Genomic DNA, 22,343 nt, shown 5'->3' on the forward strand with positions numbered 1-22,343 from the left:
AGATGCGCGAACGAAGGCGCAGCGCAAGATGCTCAGTATCCCGCAATAGTCCAGTCTCGCAATCTCCCCTCCGTATCGCCTGCTCTGATGTACAATGCGCTTGTGCGTCGAATGGATTGGTGGCATGATCGAGTCGAAGCGTGGCTGTCTCAGGCCCGGCTTGGATGTCTATACGTTACGATGCGATGGCTCCGCTCTTGCCCCGACCCTGCCTGCTGTGTCCGCAATGACTCCCCTCCTGATCCGCTACGTCTCCCTCATCTTTCTGCCCGTCCGCCTCTCTAACCTGTCGCTCAAGCTCTCAATCAGCGTCCATGTCAGCCCATGGCTGATGAAGCTGCGCAGCGCCGACACCCCCAAACCGCGGTAGAGGCGCAAGAAGCGCCGCACGAGCGTGTCCTTGCTAACCAGCGAGCCTTCCGGCGGCGGTCTCTCGCGCAAGAGGTGTGTAAAGAGCTGATATCCCGTCAACTGCTGAGGATGCCCACTGAGCGTACGCTGCTGCACATTCGTCTTGAGAAGATCCACCGGGTACACGAGGAGCCACGATGCTATGCCCGCTGTCGAGCCGGAGAGGAAGGAGACCACAGGCGAAGGTAGGCCGAACAGTGTGCCGTCTTTGGAGTATCGCCCCACCATGCTTCGTATCGAGTCGTAGGATCCAAAGTAAAGCATCGTCCCGAGCGTATCTCGCGTGAGGTGGAGGGGAAACCCAATGTAGAAGCCACGGATCCCGCCGTGATTGCGTAAGATGTCGGACGCAGCTGCGAAGCCTGATTGTGGTTTGTACTTGGCGGCAGGCGGTGAGGGCCGCCGTGATCCTGCCGCCCCACCAGTATTTGATGCTCCCGCTTCGCCGATGAGGCCCTTCTGTACCGCAGTAAGGTACTCCAATTGCCTCTGCACTTTGACCAGTTCAAAGGGCGCCGATCCGCAGCTGATGATGATCCCACTCGTAGCTCCTCCCGCCATCCCGCTCAACGCTACGTCTCTGAGCCTCGATTTGTCCTTGGCATACCCCCGTTGATGCAGCGCCTGTTTTGTGTTCACGTATATACTGAAACTCGACGTCCGCACGAAGCTAATCGTGATGAGCGGGATCGTCACTCCGCGGAAGAAGCCTCCGATCCCCTCTTCACGGGCTACGGCCCTTGCGCAGCTCCAGATGCTGGGATAATACTTGACTTGGAGGCGCGATTTCAGACTGTCGAATGGGAAGCTGGCCATTGTCGAGACCAAGGAGGCCGTTCCCGCCGTGCAGACTGTGCGATAGTCCCAGAGGAGTGAGTCGATTTCCTGCTTGGACATGCCCAGGAAGCCCAGCTCTCGCCGTTCCCCCGAGCCCAGGAGTGCAGGCAGTGATGATGATGATGATGATTGTGGTGAGAGTATACCGGCGCCCGTGCTGCTTCCCTCGCCCACGGGCGATGTTGTTGAAGCGACCGCATATACAGCCCTTGCTATGCAATCGTAGCTGGCATGCTGCAGAGCGTCGGCCGCCGCAGAGAGCGAGTCCATGCGGGCGCGTTGTAGCCCCCCAGCGGGCGAGCGGCGACGGCTACTGCTGCGGTGTTGATATTCAGAGCCTCGAGGGCAGCGCTGTTGAGTCTGAGTCTGATGATGATGATAATAATGGGAAGGACTGCTACGTCGGAGCGGGCGGACGTTGAGGACGACGAAGCGCTGAAAGAGGCGAGATCGAGCCGGTCTGTCCGCCTGTCCGTCTCACCCTCCACGAGGCGTCGCGTCTCTCACAACGCCCGCTAGACTCCGCACTAGGGCGACGGACGGTCTGACAAAGATGACGGCAGGCGTCGTGGTCACGGTGGGGCGAGGTGTGCATTCGATGTGCTGTCATTCAGACGATTGGCGGTCAAGGTGTCATTGCATCGCGTGGTACTGTGAGGCCAATGCTATCCTATCCAGTCTCGCATGTCTCGATCGAGCAGCCAGCTCCAAGGTGTGTACAAGCAGACGGTGAAGACTCATGAGTGACGGGTGTGCTCATGAAGCTCGCACAGGCGGGTATGTGCAGCCATTGAGCCCCGCTAACAGACGTCGATGCTGTCCACCAGGACACATGTCGCCTCGCTACAGGAGAGTAGAAGCTCCAGCGGCGTGCGTCTCACCGTGTACCTTGAACAGGCTGAGCGTCGGTCGGTGGAAGCCGAAGGCAAGAGAGTCAGGAGCATGAAAGGCATCGTGAGGTGTTAGCTTCAACCGCGCTACGAAGATGCGAGCCATACTCTAGTTCACTGAGAACAGCTGCCTGCCACGGCTCCTTCCATTATAAGCTTAACCTGCTCGCGAGATCGACTCCGCACCGAGATGCGCAGCTGACTTCTCAAGGGCCGTGGCGCCACGCTCTGCAGACGCCTGAGCAGCTGGACATCGGCTGACGGCAATGTCAAAGAAGCTTTGCTTTGCGATAGACGATGATCCTGCTCGTCACAAGGAGACGTCGGTAAGCGGAGCCAAGGGCAAGGTGCACGTGAGGGCGTGTAGCTGGTGGACAAGGAGGGCGAACGGAGTGGACGAAGCGCTAATGTTGGCGAGAGCGGTCCAGCCGTACGAGGAGGGCTTCCTGGGGCAGCTCATAGCGAGCTGATGTGACAATGGAGTGAACGATAGTCTCGCGCAGTAGGCAGCCTCACACGAACCTTCGATCAGTCGACTGTGCCATATTCGGCGGCTAGCTGCCCGACCTCTTAAGACCCACGCCCCACCTGACGGCTGGGCCAAGGCTGACCGTTTGACCGCTTGAGTTGATCGCAGCATATTGGCTCGCGATTGACTTCGAGACCTGAGCCGCCACGCTTTGGCTCCCGTGCTAAGCCAAGCGAGCCACGAGCCATCCACGTCGTAGGCGATCGCGTCACGGTGGGTGAGACGACAGTTTCTGTCGACGAGCGCCGCTGACGGGGGCTTCTGCCGGGCCACTGAGCTATCGAGAGATACCAGTGACTATTCATTGGACTCTCAATGTTGGGTAAGACGTAGCTCAGACTTGAGCCTCGCACGGCTTCACAACTTGAGCATCCACCTCGGAGACAATATGTCGCCAGGATGCGGACAGGCTGACTGTGAAGCGAGGAGGTAGCGGATGAACGTTCTAGAGTCGTGAAAAGACGTTGATCTTCTCGTGTGTGATGCTCGACGGGACGGTGAGCGTCCTCTCATCCGCACTCTGTCTATAGGTGGAGCGATACTGAGCGAGACGCGGCCAGGATGCGAAGCAAAGCTTGCACCGTGACGGTCGAAAAGAGCCTTTACTCTACCAGTCTGCCCGCCCTTTGAGATGTGTTCATGTCGCTCAGCCGAGGCAGTGTGTTTACATGCTCAATGTATGACTCGCAGCGAAGCCGGATCTGGTCAGAGCGATGGTTCACGCAGCAAAGTTTTGGAACGAAAGTCTTTGCCTTTCAAATCCGGATTGAGCGGGTGCAGAGTCTTGTGAGACACGGTCTTTGATTTTGTTTTGACGAGCTGGTATCTTTGCGCCGCGTCGGGTCGTCGTGGTATCTCAGCGACACCTCGAGCTGGTAACGAGCAACGATGATTGCTTCAATCCGGCGTCGATGCTGCGGGCCCAGTCCGGCAATCGATTGTGAGCGACTATTATCCCGCCGACCTGACCTGCCCCGCCGCCGCGCGCAAAGGCTTTCCTCGGAACGGAAGCCGACAATTCCAGGAAGAGCTTCGCCGGGCGGGCGGACGAGCGAGTGAGAAAGCTGCACGCGGCCAGGCCCAGCTGCCCAAGTTTGGACCTTCGCTTCTCCTTCGTTCATTACCACCACCAACCCCTCCTTACCAACCTCATCATGTCGAAGCCTCAGGCTGGTTCGAAGTTCCGTCTCTCCCTCGCTCTCCCCGTCGGCGCAGTCATGAAGTGGGTATTCGACGTGGAAGAAGAAGCGAGTGCGGCAAGGAGTTGGGGCTGGCAGGGCGCCAAGGTCACGCGTTGGTTGGATGTAGACGACGAGGGAGGGTCTCTAAGGCCATGAGAAATCCTTCTTGAAGTCGTGGGCTGTCGAGAGTAGAGGTCGGGCACATTAGAAGAGCTCGGAAAGCGGAGGATCGGGCGAAATGCGTCCAGGGAGGCGCCCGGGACCGCGCTACGGTCCTGGTGGCTTCCAGCGACCCCTAGCCCCTCGCAACACCTTTTAGACTTCAACTGACATCCTCAAAACCTTCCGTACCATCAGCTGTGCCGATAACAGCGGAGCCCGCAACCTTTTCGTCATCGCAGTGCAGGGCGTAGGAGCTAGGCTTAACCGCTTGCCCGCAGCTGCTTCTGGCGACATGGTCGTTGCATCCGTCAAGAAGGGCAAGCCCGAGCTCAGGAAGAAGGGTGAGTTGTCCTAGACGAGTCCCAGTATCGCCCCACTCGATGCGAAAGAGCCGCCGAATGATCAGGAAAGGGTCAACAGGAGAGGACTGAAGGGTTGCGTTGGCATGGGTCTGGACGGGATTGCGACGCTCTCGGGCGAGATGGCAGAGATGAGGCGACCCAGAGGAGCATCACCACGAGCGAGGCGGTCTTGTGATGCCCTTCGGCTGCAGCTCTCCCATCGTCTGGCATCGCCGTCGCCCTCTGGCTGCCCTCGTCAGCCTCTTCGTCGGCTCGGACGTACGCGATCTCTCTGCACTCACTCTGGCGCTCGCATCTCAGAATGAGACCACTTGCGGAAACACGAGCAATCGCAACTGACAATACATCTCGCTCGCCCTGCTCGCAGTCATGCCCGCCGTCGTTATCCGTCAGCGCAAGCCCTGGCGCAGGAGGGACGGTGTCTTCCTCTACTTCGAGGACTCCGCCGGTGTCATCGTCAACCCTAAGGGAGAGATGAAGGGTTCCGCCATCTCTGGACGTGAGTGATGCCGGCGTCGTCGATGCATCGTGAGAGCTTTGTCTGACTCATTGCCTCACCCTCATCCCTATCCCCCCTCGTCACCATCACCATCCTCGTCACCTCTGCCTCCTTCTCAACCTACAGCCGTCGCCAAGGAGTGCGCTGACCTCTGGCCGCGTATTGCCAGCGCCGCTGGCAGTGTAGTCTAACGGTCTTTCGACCTTGGACAGCTCGTGCGAGGTCGTAGCAGGTGTAACGAAGGTGTATCGTCGCGGCAGGTGCCAGACGCTTCCCCTCGCCTCAGTCGTCTCACCGGGCACATCGTGGCTCACAAGGGCTCTATGAGCCTTCCTTGTATCTTTCGCGACTCTTTCTCCTTCGATTACATCTAAATCGATCACCATCACATCGAGACGACGTTGCGAGACAGTCAAAGGGGCCATGCCGGGGCGTGGCGCAGGTCTCGAGCGGGGGGAGGGGCAAGCAGCCTGAGCTGACCGACTACCCTTTCATCAGCTCTTCTGGCTATCGATCAACTCGTGCTGAGGGCAGAGAGGACCAGCAGACTCCACCCGACCGTCATAGCGCGCTGTGAGGTGAGCCTTTGTGCGTCCCGTTTGACCGGAGTGAGACGACGAAGGTATTGACGCGTGGCCAGCCGACTCCGCTCAGGCTGCAGCTGGGTGACCGCGTAGTGGAGATCACAGCGAGCTTCCTTAGCCTTTCCTGATCAGCATCTCGCAACTACGAATGGCTCACAGACCGAATGTCACCACTTCTGCTCGTTACCACCCCGCGTCGCTCATGAATGCAAATGGACGGCGAGCGTCAAGTTGTTGCTTCTCATACGAGGACGTGCACGGCTTCAATATTGTCAATGTGGAACCAAGGCATGGCCGGCCGACTGGCACTCGCAATCGTACATCGTGACCAAGCGCACGCTCTCTACCTCACGCTGACCACTGCTACGACGTCCAGCAAGCACTAATGCATCGACGTCGGTAGACACTAGCCGCCGAATCGGTAAACCTCGGCTCGCCGCGTGGCTTGGCGCTGACCCGCAATCAAATCTACGCCTTCATTACGCGCTGCAGGACGCTGATCGCGGGATCTCGCTGCTCATTTTCTTCGAACATCGCGCGCCTGATGATTGCTCGTGGATGGTGTGGGCCAGACGATTGCTCGCGGATAGTGGTGAGCGAGCAGATTGGCCAGCAAATCGATTGCCTTGGGGACTAGTACCCCCTCGAGCTCAGCCCCGCAGCGTTCAGCCCTCTGCTGGTGCTTCGCCCCCACTTCGACTTCTCCGGCCCCGCATTGATTGGGCAGAGCGAGTAACGGTGGCGGCGGCGGCGGCGGCGGCTGCAACGATAGTCAATCCCGGTGGGCGAATTGATAGTCACCTCTGCTCTCGAGCACAGCTAATCACCCCTCTGCCCTGCCCAATCACGGCGGCAGAAGAGACCCGAGCTTAGGCCCCGAGCACTGCCCCGCAGCCGCCCAGTGGTGCTCCGCCCCCACTTCGAAGTTCTCCGCACCCAAAATGATTGCCATGGCCATCGTCGCCACTCGCTTTTGCCTAATCACAGCGAGCGAGTGTCGTCGAGGTAGAGTCCACGCTGATGGAGCGTCGACGGACTGCTTTGTTCCAGCGTCGACTCGCCCCTAGACTCGCTCTGCTCGAAAAGAGATATAAACTGCTTTCTCTTCAACGATAAAGACCCCCCTCAGAACAAGCCTCACCCCACACCGCACTTCGCCTCGACTCACTCCAGCCCTCAAGACAAGTTGACCTTGAGGTGAGTCAAGCCTTGGGGTACTGCTGTGCCTTCGTCACCGACTCCCAGCTGACTCGACCGTCTCGCTGCTACCACGCGTCAGGACCTCGCTGCTACCACGCATCAGGACCTCACCCATCCTGCACCAAGCCTCGACTCACACCGCGCCTCAACACAAGAAGGAAACCAAGGTGAGTCTCCCGTCCACAGGCCGCCGTGCTGCCATCATCGAGCTCAGCTGACTCGAATCTCTTTCTGCTACCACGCGCTAGGATCTCATCGAGACTCAGCAAGCCGTCACCAATCCTCCACTGCCTATCCGCCAGTGACGCACCTCCTACCGGCCTCACTGCCACATCGCTGCAACATCGCTACCACCTCGCTGCCACCTCGCTACCGCCTCGCTACCTGCCACCTCACGACCACCTCACTAGCCTCACTACCCCACACTACACTGCGCGCAAGAGTCAAGCATATCAGCTCGGTACCTCAGCTCCTCACACGCACACACAAACACTAGCAAGCACCGCGCTGTCGACTTGCTGATGGCTGCGGTCACCGCGTTGCTCTTCGGCAGCAACAGCAAGATCGATGAAAAGAGATCTCTTGCTCGGGTTCACACAAGCTTTCGGCATGACACGTCTCCTCGCACAACTGAGCTCTGCTCACGTCGGACCTTCAAGGCTTCTCCTCGTCGGTCCGCCTCCTCCTTCCTTCACGCGGTAGGGGCAAAGAGGGGTTCTGAGCGCAGGCTAGTCTAGCCAAGCCAAACCTCAACACTCGCTACATCGCAGCTGCATATCTTCAACCTCCCAAGGACGAGCCACCCCAACACTCTCGCGGATCTTCGCAAATGCATTTTCGCGTATTGCTTGATCCCGCCTCCTTTGGAGGAGATCAACGTACAACTGCCCCGCCCTCGTCTGGGTGCTGCTATCCAGGAGCAGCTTAAAGAGGAGGTCGGCAACAGGATCAAGGAGCGCAAGCAGCGACTCGCCCAGGAGGTCCTCCCAGCTGCGGGCGTGTTCAGTCAATCAGTCGAAGAGGTCGAGGAGGCGCAGCATCACACCATCGCAACCAGGCTGCCATTCAAAAGGCCGGCAGAGCAGCAAACCGGTCTCCTGGAACAGGCCGCGGGCTCTCGCCGAGGCCTTTCATCCGGAGTCCCCCGTGCGAGCGGTGCTGCTCCTCGCTTTGCCTCCTCCACAGCGGCGACCACTGTTCAGCGTAGCCCACCGCCAAACGTGCAAGTGCACGTTACCGGCACCAACGCGCGCATCCTCGTCCACTGCGGGGACTTCCAGGAGCCCCACCGCGTCGACATCATGAGGTGGCAGCCGGTGCCGTACGCCAACGGAGGAGACGTCACCATCTCCCGCCCGCGCGCCGCCCTCATCACCTTCCTACAGCGAGTGCGCCTCGCTTCAACTGCCACGGGTCCCGCCAACGCTGCCCTGGCGAACGACTGGAATGCCCACTGGAAGCACAGCCAGGAGTTGGCGCTGTTGTCCGCCTTCTTCATCATCAAGCGCTTGTACCAGCATCTGGTCGAGAGGGCAAGCTTCGCAGGCTGGAGATCGGTCGACGCGCTCTGGTGGGCAGGGGTGGTGCGCGCGTTCGCGGTCGAGACGGGGGTGGAGTGGGATGAGGAAAGGATGGCGGAGCTCGTGGGATTCGACGTCGTGACTTTCACCATCAAGAAGGCCGGACCGGCCGTCGATGCATATGAGCTGATTTACAGCTTCGGGGGCCGCTACGTACACGCCCTTCCCCGCCAGGTCAGCCTGCGGGACATCCCCCTCACCCTCCCTCTCCCCACTCTCGACGACATCGGCCGGGCCTACGGCATCGAAATTGTCGTGAGCGAGGGGCAGGGCGGTGCAGGAGCGCCCGCCGAACAGTTGGACGCGACGACTCGATTCTTGGGCAGGGCTCATCAAATACGCGCCGAAGGAAGAAGGTGGATGGACCGACGCCCCGATTCGCCCTCCTGTCGCCGTGCATCCCTACACCATCGAGGAAAAGGCGCAACTCGCCATCGTGGTCAGCGAGCTGGAGGCCGCGGCCGGCGTCGATCTACCTCGCGGCGTTGGCAACAGTCTGCCGGCTTTGTTCCTCCCCATCGACTGGGACGATGACGAGATTCTCGCGTTCACGGAGGAGAGGGACCGCCAGGCGGACAAGTGCGATGAGTTCGGCCCAGTGCCCGCTCGTCTGCCCCATCGCGCCGGCACCGCAGCCACCTCGACGTCCGGATCCTCAGCCATGGATGTGGATCCTCCTGCAGGAGGTGGAGCAGCCGAGGAGGAGGGGGAGGGGGAGGAAGAAGAGGGAGAGGATGAAGACGGGGAGGAGGTGGAAGCCCTGGATTCTGGAGAGCTCTTCGTGGCGCGCTGCAGGGCTAACCGGTCTGCCGCCACCCTCTACCTCACCTGGGTCTGGTTGGAGCTCCGGAGTCGACTGAAGACGTGCCCGCTGACGGGAAAGGACCTCACCTACACCAGAGTCCATCCTCGCGGCCCCCTCACCGCCTCCCTCGCCGCTCACGCCGCTCACGCCGCGCACAATCTGCCCATCAGCTACGGCTGGTCGTCTCCGTTGCCATCGAGCATCGGTGACTTCGACGAGGGCTCGGTTAATGTGGCGGTGCAGAGCTGGTTTGCCAACAAGTGGCTGGGCAGCTGGCGGGGCCCGTCTCTCAAGGCAACCCTGCTGCGCCGAGTTGACTGGCTGCCGGTGCGAGGCGCGGAGGAGCTCGGGCTGGGAGCGATGACGGCAGAGGAGATTGCGGCGGTAAATGTTTTCTGCGGAGGCAGCCATGGAGCGATCTCTTTCCCCTTCTACGCAGCCGCCGAGCGAAATCAGCTGAGGCTCGCTAGACTTGCTCTGCAACATCCATGGTTGCTTTAATCTTCTGTCAGTACCGCAAATCGCACCAACAGCAGACGACTGAACGCATCATGGACCCGACGAGCCCTATCGAAGCCCTGCGCGACTGCCTTTTCTCACGCTGCCTTGTGCAGCCGCCGCTGCAAAGCCTCAACGACGAGATACTCCCTCCCCCCCGCATGCCAACCACCGAGGCGGCGTTACGCCGCGACGTGGAGGAGACGAGGGACCGTTGCCGACAAGCGATAGCTGAGGAGCTTGTGCCATCGGCCGGCGTCTTCAGCCAGGAGGATGCGATGGGCCTCGACCAGCAAGAGGAGCCACTGCCTCCCACGGCGGTGCTCAAGCCGTGGCTCCCAACCTTCGCGGGCCGTAATCCGACCGTCTGGCGCCATGCTGCCGACGAACAGACCGCTGGCCTGCTGCAGGGACGCTCCTTCTCTGCGCCGGGTGCCTCATCCTCCGCTGCTGCCTCGTCATCGACTCCATCAGCTTCTTCATCCTTCCTTTCGGCTCGCGCTTCCTCGTCCAGAGCTCGCTACGGCACTGCTCGCGGCCGCCCTGCCAGAGTGGAGCTCCTCATGCTCATAGGCAATCACGACGGGGAGGAGTTTGTCTTCGGCCAGACCCGCGCTAACGCGCCCTACGCCGCGGGTCAAGGCATCACTATCACTCGCCGCCGCACCGCCCTCATCACGCTACTGGAGAAGATGAGGCTCAGGTGCGGCGCAGACCTGCCTCCAGTGATGGGCAACCCGTGGACCGGCTTCTGGCGCGGGTCAGTGGAATGTCGCGATCTGCGAGAGGCGATCAGAGAGCGCGTTACGTAGCGGCTGACAGAGCGCGGTACGTTTGAGGGGTGGACGTCGATCAACCTCCTGTGCCTGGAGGCGACCGTACGCAGCCTGGCGGCGGAGTGGGGGATCGACTGGGACGCGGACGCGTTGAGTAGGTGGGACGCCCTTAAGAAGGTGACTTTGAGCGTGCGAGCGGGTGGAGGCCACACACGTATGGTCTACAAATTTCGCAGTGAGACTGTGACGCTGGAGAAGCAGATCCTGCTGGGCTCGCTGCCCCCGGCGCTCCCGCTGCCCTCGACCGAAGAGATCGCCGCCATGTACAACCTCGACATCGACACCACCATCAACATGCCTGGAGGGCAGAATGCTGTCGACCAAGCCGAAGTTGACCTCGCGCGCCGTTTCTTGGCAGCCTTTTGGGTGGGACCCACCAACATCGCCGACGACGTCGAGGAGGATGTGCCCACTGCCGCCACCACCATCGCCCACGAGTACAGCGCCCTCGTCTCCTCTATCCGACCTCGAGGCAGCCACCGACAGGGAGTCACCGTCGGCGTCACCACGGCGCAGGGCAACCCAAAGGTCTGTCTCGCCTAACGCCATTCGCACTGCCTTGCCGGGGAGGTGGCACGAGCTGAGGCAGCGACTGGTGGAGCTCCTCGCTGAGAAGTGGGAGGCGGAGGAGCACCTGGTGCAGGGGGGCCGTCGCCAGGCTTATGACGGGGCCAAGCAGCATCGTGCGGAGCTGCTCGCTCGACCGCGACGACCAGGCGGACGAGTGCGACGAGCTTGGACTATATGTGCCGGCCAGGCTGCCGCCCGTGGCTCAAGAGGGAGAGCACGTCCCCGCGGAGGTGGAGCTACCTTCTGCAGAGCCAGCCGCTCGGGCATCACGCTGCATCTGACTTGGGTATGATTCGAGTCGGAGGAGCGACTCAGGACTTGCCCAGTCAGCGGCCTGCCCATGCGCTTCAGAGGCGTCGAAGCGGAGCCTCACGACCCTCGTGCAGCGACGATGGCGGCTCATGGCACGCACGACCTGCCCCTCGCCTACGGCTGGACCAGTCACCGCCCAACGAGCCTCGACCAGTTCACTGGCTTTCCCCTCAACGTGGAAGTAGTCATGACCTGGTTCGCGAAGAAATGGCTCAACAGCTGGCGCGACGCCCGCTACCCCCTACTTCACCGTTCCTGCATTCCGCTCTTGCCATCATAGGTGTGGTGGCACGGGCGCAATGCTGGTGCGGTGCGGTAGGGGGGCCCTGGGTCTGCGGTGTTGTCTCGACTCTACCTTCCTCGGCCTCAGTCTGTCAAGCTTTGCTTAATGCCACGTTTTTTCGCATTGCATCGATAGATGTGCGACGTACATATAGGCTCTTTTTGGTAGGCAATGCTACTCTTCTTCGCTCGATGATGATGATGATGATGACGAGTCGCTGCTTCCGTCACTACTGCTGTCTTCTTCCTCTTCCTCGTCGCTGTCGTCATCGTCACCGCTGTCCTCTTCACCGCTGGATACCGACTCGAGATCAGCTGCAGCGACAGCCGCGTCTTCCTCCTCTTCGCTCTCTTCCTCTTCCTCGCCTTCATCATCGTCGAAGCCGATGTAGTCTCGCTGGTCCGCAGCGGCGGCGGTCTCGTCCTTCCTCTTGCGAGGCACAAAGGACAAACCGACGCCGCCCTCCGCATCATCTGGAGCTACCTCCTCCGCCTCGCCGGCTCGCTTCCTTTTGGACGTCTTACCGTATGAGATGAGCGTTTGCGGTGCAGTGGTAGCAGAGGTGGCTTCGACCTGACCCTCTTCTTTGGCCTGCTGACCCACGACGTGCATCAACCGACAACCCTTTCTCTCACAGGCCCCCTTCTCGATAAAGTCCGGGCAGTCAAATGTGTGTCTCGCCTCGCACTTGCCTCCCTCGTCGCACCAGCCGAAGCGCGCGAATGTACCGCATACAGGGCTCTCCTCGCGCACCGCTTCTGCGTGGACGTAGGTGCACGAGGCGCCGTTGCGGCAGGAGGTGCGGCCAGAGCGCAGCCAGTGAACGCAGTGGGGTACTCGCTGCGGTTTGGAAGGGTCATGAGACAGAGGACATAGGCCGGAGGGTGAGGAACAGCCTGTGGGCCGGAGGGCGCCGGGACAGATGGCGAGACGGGCAGCGTCGTGGACGTAAGGGCAGGAGAGGCCGCGTTTGCATTGGCCTGCGGGTGGGATACGAAGAGGAAGCAGGTGAGCAAGGGGGAGGGGAGGCACGTACCGCACACGCCGAGCAGAGACCTGTCTTGTTGTAGAAGCTGCAAAGGCCCTTGGTGCGTGGCAAGTTGGCTTGGGATCGGGTTGGCTTGCGGTTGGCAGACCTGAGAGAGGGGAAAGATGACGTGACGTTCACAAAGCCTGCCTCGCTGCTCGCTGCTGCGCACGCACCTCGTCTTTTCATTGTTGGCAATCTGATCTCCCATAGCTGCCAGGCGCCGCATCTTGGCTGCACTGTCTTTTTGCGCCTTGCGTTGCTGATGGAGCTCAGCGCTGATGAGGTTGCCACGCTTCGTGCGGATGAAGGACTGGCCATTGACCGAGGTGCGCAAGGGAGCTTTGGATGAGGGTGACGAGGAGGCCGAGGCAGCTGCAGCTTCGCTACCCTTCTTGACTAGTTTCGTTCCCGTTTCCTCGAATACAAAGACGACGCCATCGACGATGACTTCGCCCATGTTATCTCCTCGGCGCACCTTGGCCGAGTCGCGCGCAGCTTTGGCTCTCGACTTGGCGGCCGCACGAGCTGTAGCTTTAGCGGCTGTCTTGGCTTCTTGTGCCGCTTGGAGAGCTGCGACACGAGCCGGTTCGCTAGTGGGAGGCAGAGCCGCAGATCAGTGACCGTAGGCGTTGGCATAGCGAGCGCATATATTCACGTCTTTTGGTACGAATCGGAGCTGACGAGGCTCATGTTGTGCGTGGTCTTGCGCCTGACCCATGACGAGGACGACGGTGGTGGCGGAGATGATGACGAAGGGCCGGGCTGCTGCTGGGCGTCGTTGTTGATGACGAGGGTGCGATGTCTGCTGACTTGGGTGGGCGCGGAAGCTCCTCGCCAACCTCTGCCTCGCCAGCCACCTCTTCCTCGATTGGGTGGCGGAGCAGCAGCGCTCGCGCTTCGATGCTGGTCTATCCTTCCAGATAGCCTCTCGATCTCTGCGAGGAGAGCTGCATCCTCACTGGTAGTCATGGGCGTGGCGAAGTGACGAAGTGTGAGGAGCAGCGGATGGATCGAAAGGAGACAATCGACATCTCTCAAACCGCCCGCCCGCCCGCCCGCGCCGTGTCAGTCCGCCCTGTCAACGCGTCCAAATCCAACAAACACTTTGTTCCTCTCCACTCACCATCACCGACATGTCCGTCAACAGACCAACGACACCTCTGCGAAGAGTCTCACGCGGCTCCATCTCTGCCCTCTCGCAGTCGCGTGGGGCATCATCGACACCTCTGTCCTTTTTGGAGGGAGCCCTGGGCAACCTCGCAGACGAGACGTCGATCCTATCGTCCAACCTCGAGGACCTCGCATCCATCCACGACGCGCTCAGCACCTTCAATGAGGGATTCGCCATGTTCTTGTATGGCCTCAAAGTGGCAGCTTACTGCATCGAATGGTCAGAAGCGCCCCAGGAAGACAACTTTGCCCGAGCTCAAGAGGCGCAGGGTGAGTGCCGAGGGTGACGGTGAGCGGAGATACAGGCAAGCTAGTTAGAGCTCACCTTGAGCGCTCTCCCTTTCAGGTTCAATTGCCAATCGAATTGAAGCGGGTGGCCCATCTTCATATGCTCCAGCAGCTCTTGCGGATCAGACGTACATGACAATGGATGACGATGCGAGCTTCGAGGCTCGCGGCCCGGTCACCACGCCCAAGAAGGTGCTCTCGTCCAAGCCTGCAGCCACCAGGCCAGCGGGAGGAGCGTCTACGACATCACGCCCCGCAGCTAAGGCGCCCACGCCCACAATCTCTGGCTCAAGGTCATCGTCTGGAACCGCAGCGACCAAGACTGCAGCAGCAAGCTCGACCGCAGCCGCCAAGCCCAAGATTACCCTGGCTCAGAAGAAGAAGCGCGAGGTGAGGGTGCGATCCTCAACAATGCACGTGCCTGTTCCGACCGCTTACCGCTTCCCATCTCCGCGCTTGTACGGTCAGAAATATGCAGACGGTGTCATTGAGACACTACCCCTCGAGTACCGCGGCGCAGACCCTACGCAGCGTCGCCTGGCCTCAGGAGTCGTCATGGCGTTGCTAGCTGCCGGAACCTCTGGAGCCAGAATCGCAGACATCGTTCAACCGCCGGACATGCCGCAGGCCAAGGTCAACAAATGCCTCATTGCGCTCGTGGCCGCCAAGCACGTCGTCAAGAAGTCGAACAATGTGTGTGCGAGGCAACTACAACAAGGTCGGGCAGTCTCGCTGACATCTTCTCCCTTCACGCATAGGGCATCGTCTATTCTCTCGACCCGTCGCGTCACCCTACGTTGCCTTGATTCACGCTCACCCCTCTATGTACTTGTACGCCGGTCCCAATCTACACTTGCTTCTCTGCTTTGGTGACTCTGATTTGCATTACACCTCCATCTCCAATGCAGCCCTCACGCAGTCGCCGCGGCGATCTCGTGCAGGTACGCACCCAACAACTTGCTCCCCTCGACGTAGTTCGAAACGTCAATCTTCTCGTTCGTGCTGTGCGCGCCATCGTCTGCCCTTCCCAACGGCAGCAGGAGCAGATTCTTTCCCAAAGTCTCGGCAAAGGTCAACGCGACAGGAATGGAACCTCCTTCCCTCGTGTAGTCAGGCGCAACACCGTAGATTTTCTGAACCGCTTTCGCAGCCGCCTCGTAGTTCCAGTGATTGGGGTCGGCAAGCCAAGGCTTCCCGCCATGCTCTGCCTCGAGACGAAGGGTGTTCTTGCTCCCCAGCTTCTTCCACTCGGCGTTGATGTAGGCCTCGACCAGCTCATTGACCTTCGCAGGCGTCATGTCGGGAACGAGACGAAGGGAGAACTTGCCTACGATCTTGGCCGGGATGACCGTCTTTGTCCCCGCCTCGGAGAAGGCGCCTTCGATTCCGTGAAGGGAGAGAGACGGGTAGCGCATGCGGGCCATGAGGATCTTCTCCTTGTCGTCGGCGATGGTCGTCTTTGAGCCCGTGGCGCCCTCCATGTCCTGCACGCTGAAGTCCATAACTTGATAGCGCTTGAACTCTTCGTCGGTCAGCGGGGTGACGAGCTCCTTGATGCCCGGAATCAAGATGTCGCCCTGCGGCGTAACCAGCTTGGACATGATGGCGAACAAGTCGGTCATGGGCTCGTGGACAACGCCGCCGAACAGACCCGAGTGCAGGTCCGCAGCGGGCCCGCTGATATGCAGCTTGAAGTAGGCGACACCACGCAGGCCATGCGTGAGGCAAGGCTTCTTTGTACCCAGCCAGTAGTTGTCACTGATACAGCACGCGTCGACGCCCTTGAAGAAGGAGCCTTGAGCGTGCTCGTGGGCGATGAGCTCGTCGAGGCCGACCGAGCCTGACTCTTCCATGCCTTCGAAGACGAATTTGAGATTGACCGGGAGCTCGACGCCCGCTTGGCGATGCGCCTCGAGCATGTTGATCCAGCCAATGACTGGGCCCTGTGTGTGTGACGAGGCAGTCAGCACCTAGCTCGATCCCCACTGCCAATCGCTCGCGTACGCACCTTGTCATCCGTGCTGCCTCGCCCGTACAGCCTTCCAGTCTTCTCGTCGTACTCTAGCTTGAAAGGTTCCGTGTTCCACCCATCTGATTTCAAAGCAGGCTGCACGTCGTAGTGACCGTAGACGAGGACCGTCTTCTTGGCGTCTGCCTTTCCTTCGCGGTAGTCCGCAAAGACGACAGGCGGCAGTGATACCTCCTGACCGTCAAGCGTCTGCTTTCCTAGCTCCTTGAACTTGATGTTCTCGCAGCCTACGCCCTCGAGCGACTTTGCCATCCATTGCGCCATCTGAATCACCTGCGGGCGATGAGCTGCGTCGCCAGAGACCGAGGGGATCGCTACGGCATCTGCCAGGCGTTGAATGACGCCTGCGCGGTTGGCGTCGATTTGCGCTGAAACCTTGTCGATGGCAGAGGACATGATGGTGATGAGTAGGGGAAAAGAAGCGGGGCAGCTGATTGAGGCATTGTGCAACGCTATCTCGCGCCGCTCTCTCCACTCGATCCACCAAGTGTTGCTTAGCCTCCCGCCGGTCGTCGGCCGTTACTCCGAGCGCTCTGCCACGACTGCACTTGCCCCCGTCCCGCACTTCATAGTCAGTCGGGCCGTGGCGTGAATTTTCGTCTCCTGGTCGACGCAGGCCAGGCGACGCAAGCTACAAAAAGGCGGCGGACACAGCGTCCACTCTTCTTTCCCTCAGACGAGTGAGTTACCACCACCGAGCCCCCAACTAGCTCCTCAACACCATCAACTGACCGCCTCCTACGCCTTTCCCCTCACCTACTACAGTACTTTAACAGAATCTGTTTACAGTTCTCTGCTTGGTATTGCTGCTCAATATGAGCCACAAATTTCAAGGTCGACGATGAGCGCTTCGCCGTTCCCTCCGTCAACGAGCAACACAACATTGCAGCGACCTGCGGATGCCATCCCAAACAGCTTCCTGGGCCCCCCTTTTGCTCGCGCGAAGGGAGTGCTTGCCCGGGATCAGCTGGGCTCTGCGTTAATGGGTCCATCGTGGCGATGACTTGCCATTGGGCGCTTTGGCCCTCGTTCTTGACCCTTTCGGGGGCACCGAGGTTGCCACGCTCGATGGGGAGGGACGGATGAGTCTGAGGCTTCCATCAACGCAAGCAGGAGCGAGAGCGATTGCAGGCGTTGACTTGAGATTGTGTGGTTGCGATTGGTGCGGCGATGAGCGTGGACATGTAACGACAGGCAATGCGCAATGCGAATGCAGTTTTTTCACGCTATCACTTTCAGTCTGACTCAACGAACCTCTCCTTGACGGTTGTTGTTCATGCTCCGTGGTACGCATCCTTCTCACCACCATCGGACATCGCCACGGCCCTTTGTCCTGTTCACCCTTGGAATCGCGCCTCGTGACCGGCACGCTCACCTCGCCCCTTCTTGCTCGCCCCAGAGCGTGTTGCATCCATCGCCTTTGAGAGAAGTAGACTGCGTCGACCACCCGACGTCGCGGCAAGGTCGCGTGGTTGTGGCATCAGCCTCTTTGACTTACGTCACTCAAGAGATCCCGATGGGACTCTCCTCTTGCCCGCATCCGCACCGCACCGTCTCGCTCGCTGTGCTTTCAAAATTAGACTTGCTTCTTTCTTCTCAAGATCAGGGCCGACGAATCTCTTGCGTCGCTGAATCTCCTCAATCTCCTACCCGGCTGTGTTCCAAACGTCGCTGGCTTTGGCTCGTGGTGCTGCGACGGTGTCGACTGACTGGGGAAGGTGAGCGGCGCGCAGGCTAGGGTTTGCCGTGTTTTTTTCTTCTTCTGGCCCGGCGAGCAGCGAGGGCCCTGATGCGGGCGAATGAGGGGCTCGGTGACCGAGCTAAACATCCAAAGACGCACCGTAGCCGAACGTCATTGCGCGTCATCGATGGGCGCATGCAGCATGACAGTCTAGCCTCGTACCGACTTTCGAGCTCAGAGGGCTCCGCCGTGGTGCTCCTTGCCGCCCTGTCGCCTTTGCTTACGGCGAGCGATGTGGACAGGGTCTCGAACAACGGGCGCTGCACGCATACGCACGCCTCGATGCTCGATTCTCGATTTAGAGGCAGGAGGACCCAGCTTCAATTGACCAAGGGCGGCGCGGGTGAACAAGGGAAGGAGCAGCGGTGCGATGCAGTATGTTGTGGAGGGGGGGTCGAGCGGGTAGAACGATCAACGACTTAAGAGGGTGCAGAAGCTCGCAACCACGCTTTCCTTTCTTCCTCACACTCTTTTCGCTCTGATTTCACTGATCGTTTCATACCACACGTAGAGTCACTTTGCTCTATCTTTATATCCTCAATCAGTGCTCATCAGACCAGCTACCCAGCACACGCACACGCACATACGCAAGCGCGCAGCAACACAGCAACAGACTCATCAGCACATATCATCCACACCCACCTACGACTAGTCTATCGCCATGACTTCCGTTGGCCAGACCGTCTCCTCCGTTAAGGAGACGCCGCAAAAGAATGCCGTCACGCAGGCCGTCTCCGCCAAGGAGAAGAACGCCGACGTCGACCGCAAGGTGAGCATACACACAAGGGCGAGAAAGTAAACGACGATGACATGGACACGTCGACTGACTTCCTAGCTCCTCTTCCTCCTCATTCGCGCTCCTCCCAGATCCGCTTCTACGGCGTCATCCAAGCATTCCGCGAGGGTCGCTACCCTGACAACCGTCAAATTGACGAGACCCTCAGCTTCGTTGAGAAGAATAGCCCCGTCAACCTCGAAGAGCTCTCCGAGGATGGCCGCAAGCTCGTTCAGGACTTCCGTGCTATCATCCACACCGCTCGCCAGATGGTGCAGGACAAGAACGCCAGCGAAGAGATTCAGAACTTCCTCTACGCTTCTCGCAAGGCAGCCGTCGCAGACAATGCCGGTGTCAAGTCGTCGCTGAGCAAGGACGATGCCCGCAAGGATGCAGAGACTGCTGGCGAGGCCTTCCGCACCATCATCAAGCTCTTCCTTCGCAACGGCGAGTTCCGCAAGCTCGTCAATGACGCTGGTGTCATGGGTCGTGACATCTTTGCCGACGCCGCCGTCAAGGCCAGCGACATGGCTCGTCCCGACGAGGAGAAGCTCGCTCAGGTAGACCAGCCAGCTCCCGACAATGAGTTCCACGACGATATTCCTCAGGCGCTCAAGACCAAGAGCCCAGAGGAGAAGGAGGCCGCTCAGAAGGAGAAGGAGGCCGAGAAGGCCGCCGCCAAGGCTCGCGCTCAGCAGGCTGCCAACAACATCGACCCCAACGACCCTACCAACCAGCAGAGCAAGAACGCCGTCAATGCTCAGGCTCAGGAGCAGAAGGAGGTTCTCCTTTCCAAGATTCCTCAGGAGCACAAGGACCGCATCAACGAGCACAAGGACAAGACGGCCAACTACTTCAAGGAGAAGTTCCCTGAAGAGCGCCGCGATCACTACATCTTCCGCCTCAAGAAGGTCCTCGTTGAGTGCCAGCGTCACCGTGACTGGCAAGACGCCATCACCTACATTCTCAACACCCTTGAGAACTACAAGGGCCACGCCAACGACATCCACACTCAGGTTGAGGGCTCAGCCAAGAACGTCCGTGGCGAGGGCAACATCCAGACTGCCGAGAACGCATTCCGCACCCTCCTCGAGCGATTCGCCAATGGCCGCCCAACGCAGCCCTTCATGAACGCCGTTGACCAGATCTACACGGACGTCAAGAACGACCCTGAGCTCAAGGACTGGTTCAAGCGTCTCGACTCGTACATCCGTCGTGCTCTCCTTGAGCCCGGCTACGTCATGAAGGACGACGCCGACCGTGAGGCTCGTCAGCTCGTCGAGAGCGGCAAGAAGTTCTTCGTCGCGTCGGAGGGTCGTGACCAGGGCAAGTACAAGCCCCACGTTGACGCCCTCTGGGACGAGCTCACCACTTTCACCAAGGGCATGTCTGAAGACCCGCTCAACGTCAAGTTCGGCGAGCAGTGGAAGACGCTGTTCAACGACCTCATCTACGACTCGAGGGGAAGCCCCAAGTTCAAGGCTGCTCTGCTCCAGGACATTGTCCAGACGATCCTGCCCCAGCTCCTCCGTCACGTCTCGTTTGTGCCCCTCCCGCGCATCGAGTACACCGACTCCGAGGTCGACCTCGTCGTCGAGAACATTGCCGTCGCGCCTATCAACCTCTTGCCCAACCTCTTTGAGTTCGAGGCAAAGAACTACGTCAAGGCGTCGGCCTTCAAGGGCATCGACAACCGCCATCACCACTCGTTCAAGCTCACTCTCAGCCAAGTCCACCTGGAGATGCGCGACGTCTACTTCCAGATCAACAAGAAGACGGGCATGAAGGTACAGGAGCACGGTGTTGCCGACGTCCTCCTCGGCGGCAAGGGCATGACGGTGACGGCCCACATCGAGGGTGGCAACGAGCCCCGCGGCCGCCGCGCTCGCAACGTCTTTGTCGTCAAGCAGGTCAAGGCTCAGATTGACAACCTCGACTTTGCCATCCGCAAGTCGAAGCACGACCTCGCCATCAAGATCTTCCGCCCCCTGGCCAAGTCGATCATCAAGAAGCAGGTCGCAAAGGCTGCCGAGGCTGGTATCCGCGACGCCCTCGAGAAGCTCAACGACCAGCTGACCGAGGCTCGCAATGCCGTCTACGATGCCGAGGAGGGCAAGAAGGGCGACGCTTTGAAGCAGAAGTTCTCCAAGGACAAGTCCGAGACTGCCACTGCCGGCGAGAAGAAGGGCACTTTCAAGATCCCTACGTCGAAGCGCGACTCGGTTCTCCCCAACCTTGGCTCGAAGGACGGCTGGATCCACAAGCTCGACGAGAGGAACGAGGCTGCCAAGGACGCGACCAAGGGTCCACAGGACTGGCACTCGCCTGCGTTCTCCATCGTGGGCCGCTCGTAAGCGCGCATCAAGGTGGGACGAGAAGTAGGGTGAGGAGGAGCTATCACAGCGGTCATAGAAACCCTTGGTGCGGCATCTTGTCCTCCCCGCACTGTCGTAGGAGGACGAGGGGCTACGCACTTACATACCCTGGCCGTTTGAGATAGCTTCTGCTCTTTTCTACGATCCGCACCCGCCCCTCTCGCCCGCCTTCTCCCCCACTCTCCCCTCTGCTTGCCTTTTCAAATGTGTGTTCATCTATCTTTGCACGGAATCGTATCCAAATTTTCCATTCTTCTTTCGGCGTGATTCGTCAACCCATAGATTCATTGGAGGCAGGACGTTGGTGATCATATACAGAGATTGAAGCGGGACGCGCAAGGGCCTGCCTCCCTCAGCTGTTCTCACCAACCCATCGTGCCTGGCCCACCCTTGAACCCTCTCTCCCCACCCGTGATCTCCGGTGTGACCCAGCTGCCGTAGAAGTCGCCCTCCTGTGCCGTCACCTCGTCGTCGTCTACGTAGCAGCGCCACGTGCCTACTTTGGACTGGGGCGAGGCGTAGAAGCAGAGGTAGTCCTGGCGATCAGGTGCAAGGGCCGGACTGATCAGCATGACAAGCAATGAATGGGGAGAGTCGGACGTCGTACTCACCTTGATCGACTTGAATTCCGGCACGGGTTCCGGGTAAGACCAGGCACGACCTCGTGCCGCGATCGTGGAGTTGTCGCTCGGTAAGACGAGGTCGTGGTACGTAGCTTGGCCCTGTTGAAGCGCGAGCCATGACCGATCAGCACATCTCATGAAAGTGATATTTCGGCATCACTGGTTCGCCCGCACTCGCCTTCCATTCACACATCGTTCTGCGAGCCGTCGAGGGGCGCAGTAAGCTCATGTCGATGGAGGAGGGTGGAAAGTAGTACTGCGCGATGAAGGTGGATGTTGTCAGACCGTGGCGCCTACATCAAGCGCAGGGAGCCTCCTCACCGTGGGCTGAGCGCATTCAGATGTCGCAGAGAGCAATGGTCAGCAAGGTGCGTCTTCTCCTACGTGAGCTCTTTGGCTCACTGGATGGCTAGTCTCAAGCACTCTGTACCCCTTTGTTGTCTCAGCCACGGTGCGCTTCTCTCCGCCGTCCTTGCTCTCCCAAATGACGCGAAGGCGCGACGATGTAGGCTCCAGGCGAGGCGGGCGAGGGTAATTCCAGACACTCTCAACGGGTCGTACAGTCTTGGACATGGTTGATGGCGATGGCGACGGCGATGTTGATGGCGAGTCGGGAAGGGTGTAGGGGGGCGTGGATGTGGAGCTGACACGATCAAAGCGAGCGAGAGTGGGAGATGCCGCTGGTTAAATGACCGTGTCTTACACCCGAGCGTGGTGGCCTCCAGAGTCACCGTGCAAAGGCGGGCGAGTATCTCATGGCGATAGCCTGGCGC

At 59.9% G+C, this 22,343-nt stretch overlaps 9 protein-coding genes across 9 annotated transcripts; 5 read left to right on the forward strand and 4 right to left on the reverse strand.

The window, feature by feature from the left end:
- Window positions 1–246: 246 nt before the first annotated feature.
- BDZ90DRAFT_245840 (mitochondrial carrier) lies at window positions 247–1,308 on the reverse strand (the record flags this gene model as incomplete). Its single annotated transcript, XM_025507526.1, has 1 exon — window positions 247–1,308. The coding sequence occupies one exon, from the start codon at window positions 1,306–1,308 to the stop codon at window positions 247–249; it is 1,062 nt and encodes a 353-aa protein (XP_025363108.1).
- A 2,494-nt stretch (window positions 1,309–3,802) lies between these two features.
- BDZ90DRAFT_231488 (putative RPL23A-60S large subunit ribosomal protein L23.e) lies at window positions 3,803–5,264 on the forward strand. The gene is made up of 4 exons (XM_025505884.1): window positions 3,803–3,889; window positions 4,206–4,351; window positions 4,740–4,871; window positions 4,998–5,264. The coding sequence occupies exons 1-4, from the start codon at window positions 3,822–3,824 to the stop codon at window positions 5,060–5,062; spliced, it is 411 nt and encodes a 136-aa protein (XP_025363109.1). The 5' UTR covers window positions 3,803–3,821; the 3' UTR covers window positions 5,063–5,264.
- A 3,586-nt stretch (window positions 5,265–8,850) lies between these two features.
- BDZ90DRAFT_231490 (hypothetical protein) lies at window positions 8,851–9,270 on the forward strand (the record flags this gene model as incomplete). The annotated part of the gene is made up of 1 exon (XM_025505885.1): window positions 8,851–9,270. A coding segment is annotated over exon 1 (374 nt), but the record flags the coding sequence as incomplete, so codon positions are not given.
- BDZ90DRAFT_149979 (hypothetical protein) lies at window positions 9,149–10,517 on the forward strand. Its single transcript, XM_025503526.1, has one exon. It carries the CDS (start codon window positions 9,529–9,531, stop codon window positions 10,348–10,350), a length of 822 nt encoding a protein of 273 aa, XP_025363111.1. The 5' UTR covers window positions 9,149–9,528; the 3' UTR covers window positions 10,351–10,517.
- A 1,871-nt stretch (window positions 10,518–12,388) lies between these two features.
- Window positions 12,389–13,591, reverse strand: BDZ90DRAFT_231491 (hypothetical protein). The gene is made up of 3 exons (XM_025505886.1): window positions 13,225–13,591; window positions 12,743–13,159; window positions 12,389–12,675 (listed from the first exon to the last, which is right to left on the reverse strand). Exons 1-3 carry the CDS (start codon window positions 13,536–13,538, stop codon window positions 12,396–12,398), a joined length of 1,011 nt encoding a protein of 336 aa, XP_025363112.1. The 5' UTR covers window positions 13,539–13,591; the 3' UTR covers window positions 12,389–12,395.
- Window positions 13,592–13,679: 88 nt separating this feature from the next.
- BDZ90DRAFT_231492 (hypothetical protein) lies at window positions 13,680–14,921 on the forward strand. Its single transcript, XM_025505887.1, has 4 exons — window positions 13,680–14,009; window positions 14,086–14,417; window positions 14,496–14,720; window positions 14,786–14,921. Exons 1-4 carry the CDS (start codon window positions 13,703–13,705, stop codon window positions 14,831–14,833), a joined length of 912 nt encoding a protein of 303 aa, XP_025363113.1. The 5' UTR covers window positions 13,680–13,702; the 3' UTR covers window positions 14,834–14,921.
- BDZ90DRAFT_278862 (CNDP dipeptidase) lies at window positions 14,661–16,461 on the reverse strand. The gene is made up of 2 exons (XM_025509125.1): window positions 16,036–16,461; window positions 14,661–15,970 (listed from the first exon to the last, which is right to left on the reverse strand). The coding sequence occupies exons 1-2, from the start codon at window positions 16,450–16,452 to the stop codon at window positions 14,939–14,941; spliced, it is 1,449 nt and encodes a 482-aa protein (XP_025363114.1). The 5' UTR covers window positions 16,453–16,461; the 3' UTR covers window positions 14,661–14,938.
- A 1,817-nt stretch (window positions 16,462–18,278) lies between these two features.
- BDZ90DRAFT_238789 (hypothetical protein) lies at window positions 18,279–21,187 on the forward strand. The gene is made up of 2 exons (XM_025507348.1): window positions 18,279–18,566; window positions 18,665–21,187. The coding sequence occupies exons 1-2, from the start codon at window positions 18,459–18,461 to the stop codon at window positions 20,924–20,926; spliced, it is 2,370 nt and encodes a 789-aa protein (XP_025363115.1). The 5' UTR covers window positions 18,279–18,458; the 3' UTR covers window positions 20,927–21,187.
- On the reverse strand, window positions 21,132–22,281 carry BDZ90DRAFT_150110 (DUF427-domain-containing protein). Its single transcript, XM_025503527.1, has 5 exons — window positions 21,973–22,281; window positions 21,892–21,897; window positions 21,749–21,826; window positions 21,559–21,669; window positions 21,132–21,483 (listed from the first exon to the last, which is right to left on the reverse strand). Exons 1-5 carry the CDS (start codon window positions 22,141–22,143, stop codon window positions 21,310–21,312), a joined length of 540 nt encoding a protein of 179 aa, XP_025363116.1. The 5' UTR covers window positions 22,144–22,281; the 3' UTR covers window positions 21,132–21,309.
- Between the last annotated feature and the right edge of the window lie 62 nt (window positions 22,282–22,343).

This window comes from Jaminaea rosea (genome assembly GCF_003144245.1).
Source record: "Jaminaea rosea strain MCA 5214 unplaced genomic scaffold BDZ90scaffold_4, whole genome shotgun sequence".
Taxonomy (NCBI): Eukaryota; Fungi; Basidiomycota; class Exobasidiomycetes; order Microstromatales; genus Jaminaea; species Jaminaea rosea.

Excerpts from the sequence above, each read along its gene's own strand:
- BDZ90DRAFT_231488 (XM_025505884.1), top strand. The coding sequence starts at position 3,822 with ATGTCGAAGCCTCAGGCTGGTTCGAAGTTCCGTCTCTCCCTCGCTCTC. Across the intron at positions 3,890-4,205 it reads CCCGTCGGCGCAGTCATGAA|CTGTGCCGATAACAGCGGAG; the intron begins GTGGGTATTCGA and ends CCGTACCATCAG. Across the intron at positions 4,352-4,739 it reads GCCCGAGCTCAGGAAGAAGG|TCATGCCCGCCGTCGTTATC; the intron begins GTGAGTTGTCCT and ends CCCTGCTCGCAG.
- BDZ90DRAFT_149979 (XM_025503526.1), top strand. The coding sequence starts at position 9,529 with ATGGTTGCTTTAATCTTCTGTCAGTACCGCAAATCGCACCAACAGCAG.
- BDZ90DRAFT_231491 (XM_025505886.1), bottom strand. The coding sequence starts at position 13,538 with ATGACTACCAGTGAGGATGCAGCTCTCCTCGCAGAGATCGAGAGGCTA. Across the intron at positions 13,160-13,224 it reads TCCGATTCGTACCAAAAGAC|CGAACCGGCTCGTGTCGCAG; the intron begins GTGAATATATGC and ends GCCTCCCACTAG. Across the intron at positions 12,676-12,742 it reads GCCAACAATGAAAAGACGAG|GTCTGCCAACCGCAAGCCAA; the intron begins GTGCGTGCGCAG and ends CCCCTCTCTCAG.
- BDZ90DRAFT_231492 (XM_025505887.1), top strand. The coding sequence starts at position 13,703 with ATGTCCGTCAACAGACCAACGACACCTCTGCGAAGAGTCTCACGCGGC. Across the intron at positions 14,010-14,085 it reads CCGAGCTCAAGAGGCGCAGG|GTTCAATTGCCAATCGAATT; the intron begins GTGAGTGCCGAG and ends TCTCCCTTTCAG. Across the intron at positions 14,418-14,495 it reads CTCAGAAGAAGAAGCGCGAG|AAATATGCAGACGGTGTCAT; the intron begins GTGAGGGTGCGA and ends TTGTACGGTCAG.
- BDZ90DRAFT_278862 (XM_025509125.1), bottom strand. The coding sequence starts at position 16,452 with ATGTCCTCTGCCATCGACAAGGTTTCAGCGCAAATCGACGCCAACCGC. Across the intron at positions 15,971-16,035 it reads GAGGCAGCACGGATGACAAG|GGCCCAGTCATTGGCTGGAT; the intron begins GTGCGTACGCGA and ends TCACACACACAG.
- BDZ90DRAFT_238789 (XM_025507348.1), top strand. The coding sequence starts at position 18,459 with ATGACTTCCGTTGGCCAGACCGTCTCCTCCGTTAAGGAGACGCCGCAA. Across the intron at positions 18,567-18,664 it reads ACGCCGACGTCGACCGCAAG|ATCCGCTTCTACGGCGTCAT; the intron begins GTGAGCATACAC and ends CGCTCCTCCCAG.
- BDZ90DRAFT_150110 (XM_025503527.1), bottom strand. The coding sequence starts at position 22,143 with ATGTCCAAGACTGTACGACCCGTTGAGAGTGTCTGGAATTACCCTCGC. Across the intron at positions 21,670-21,748 it reads GAACGATGTGTGAATGGAAG|GGCCAAGCTACGTACCACGA; the intron begins GCGAGTGCGGGC and ends GCGCTTCAACAG. Across the intron at positions 21,484-21,558 it reads CGGAATTCAAGTCGATCAAG|GACTACCTCTGCTTCTACGC; the intron begins GTGAGTACGACG and ends CCTGATCGCCAG.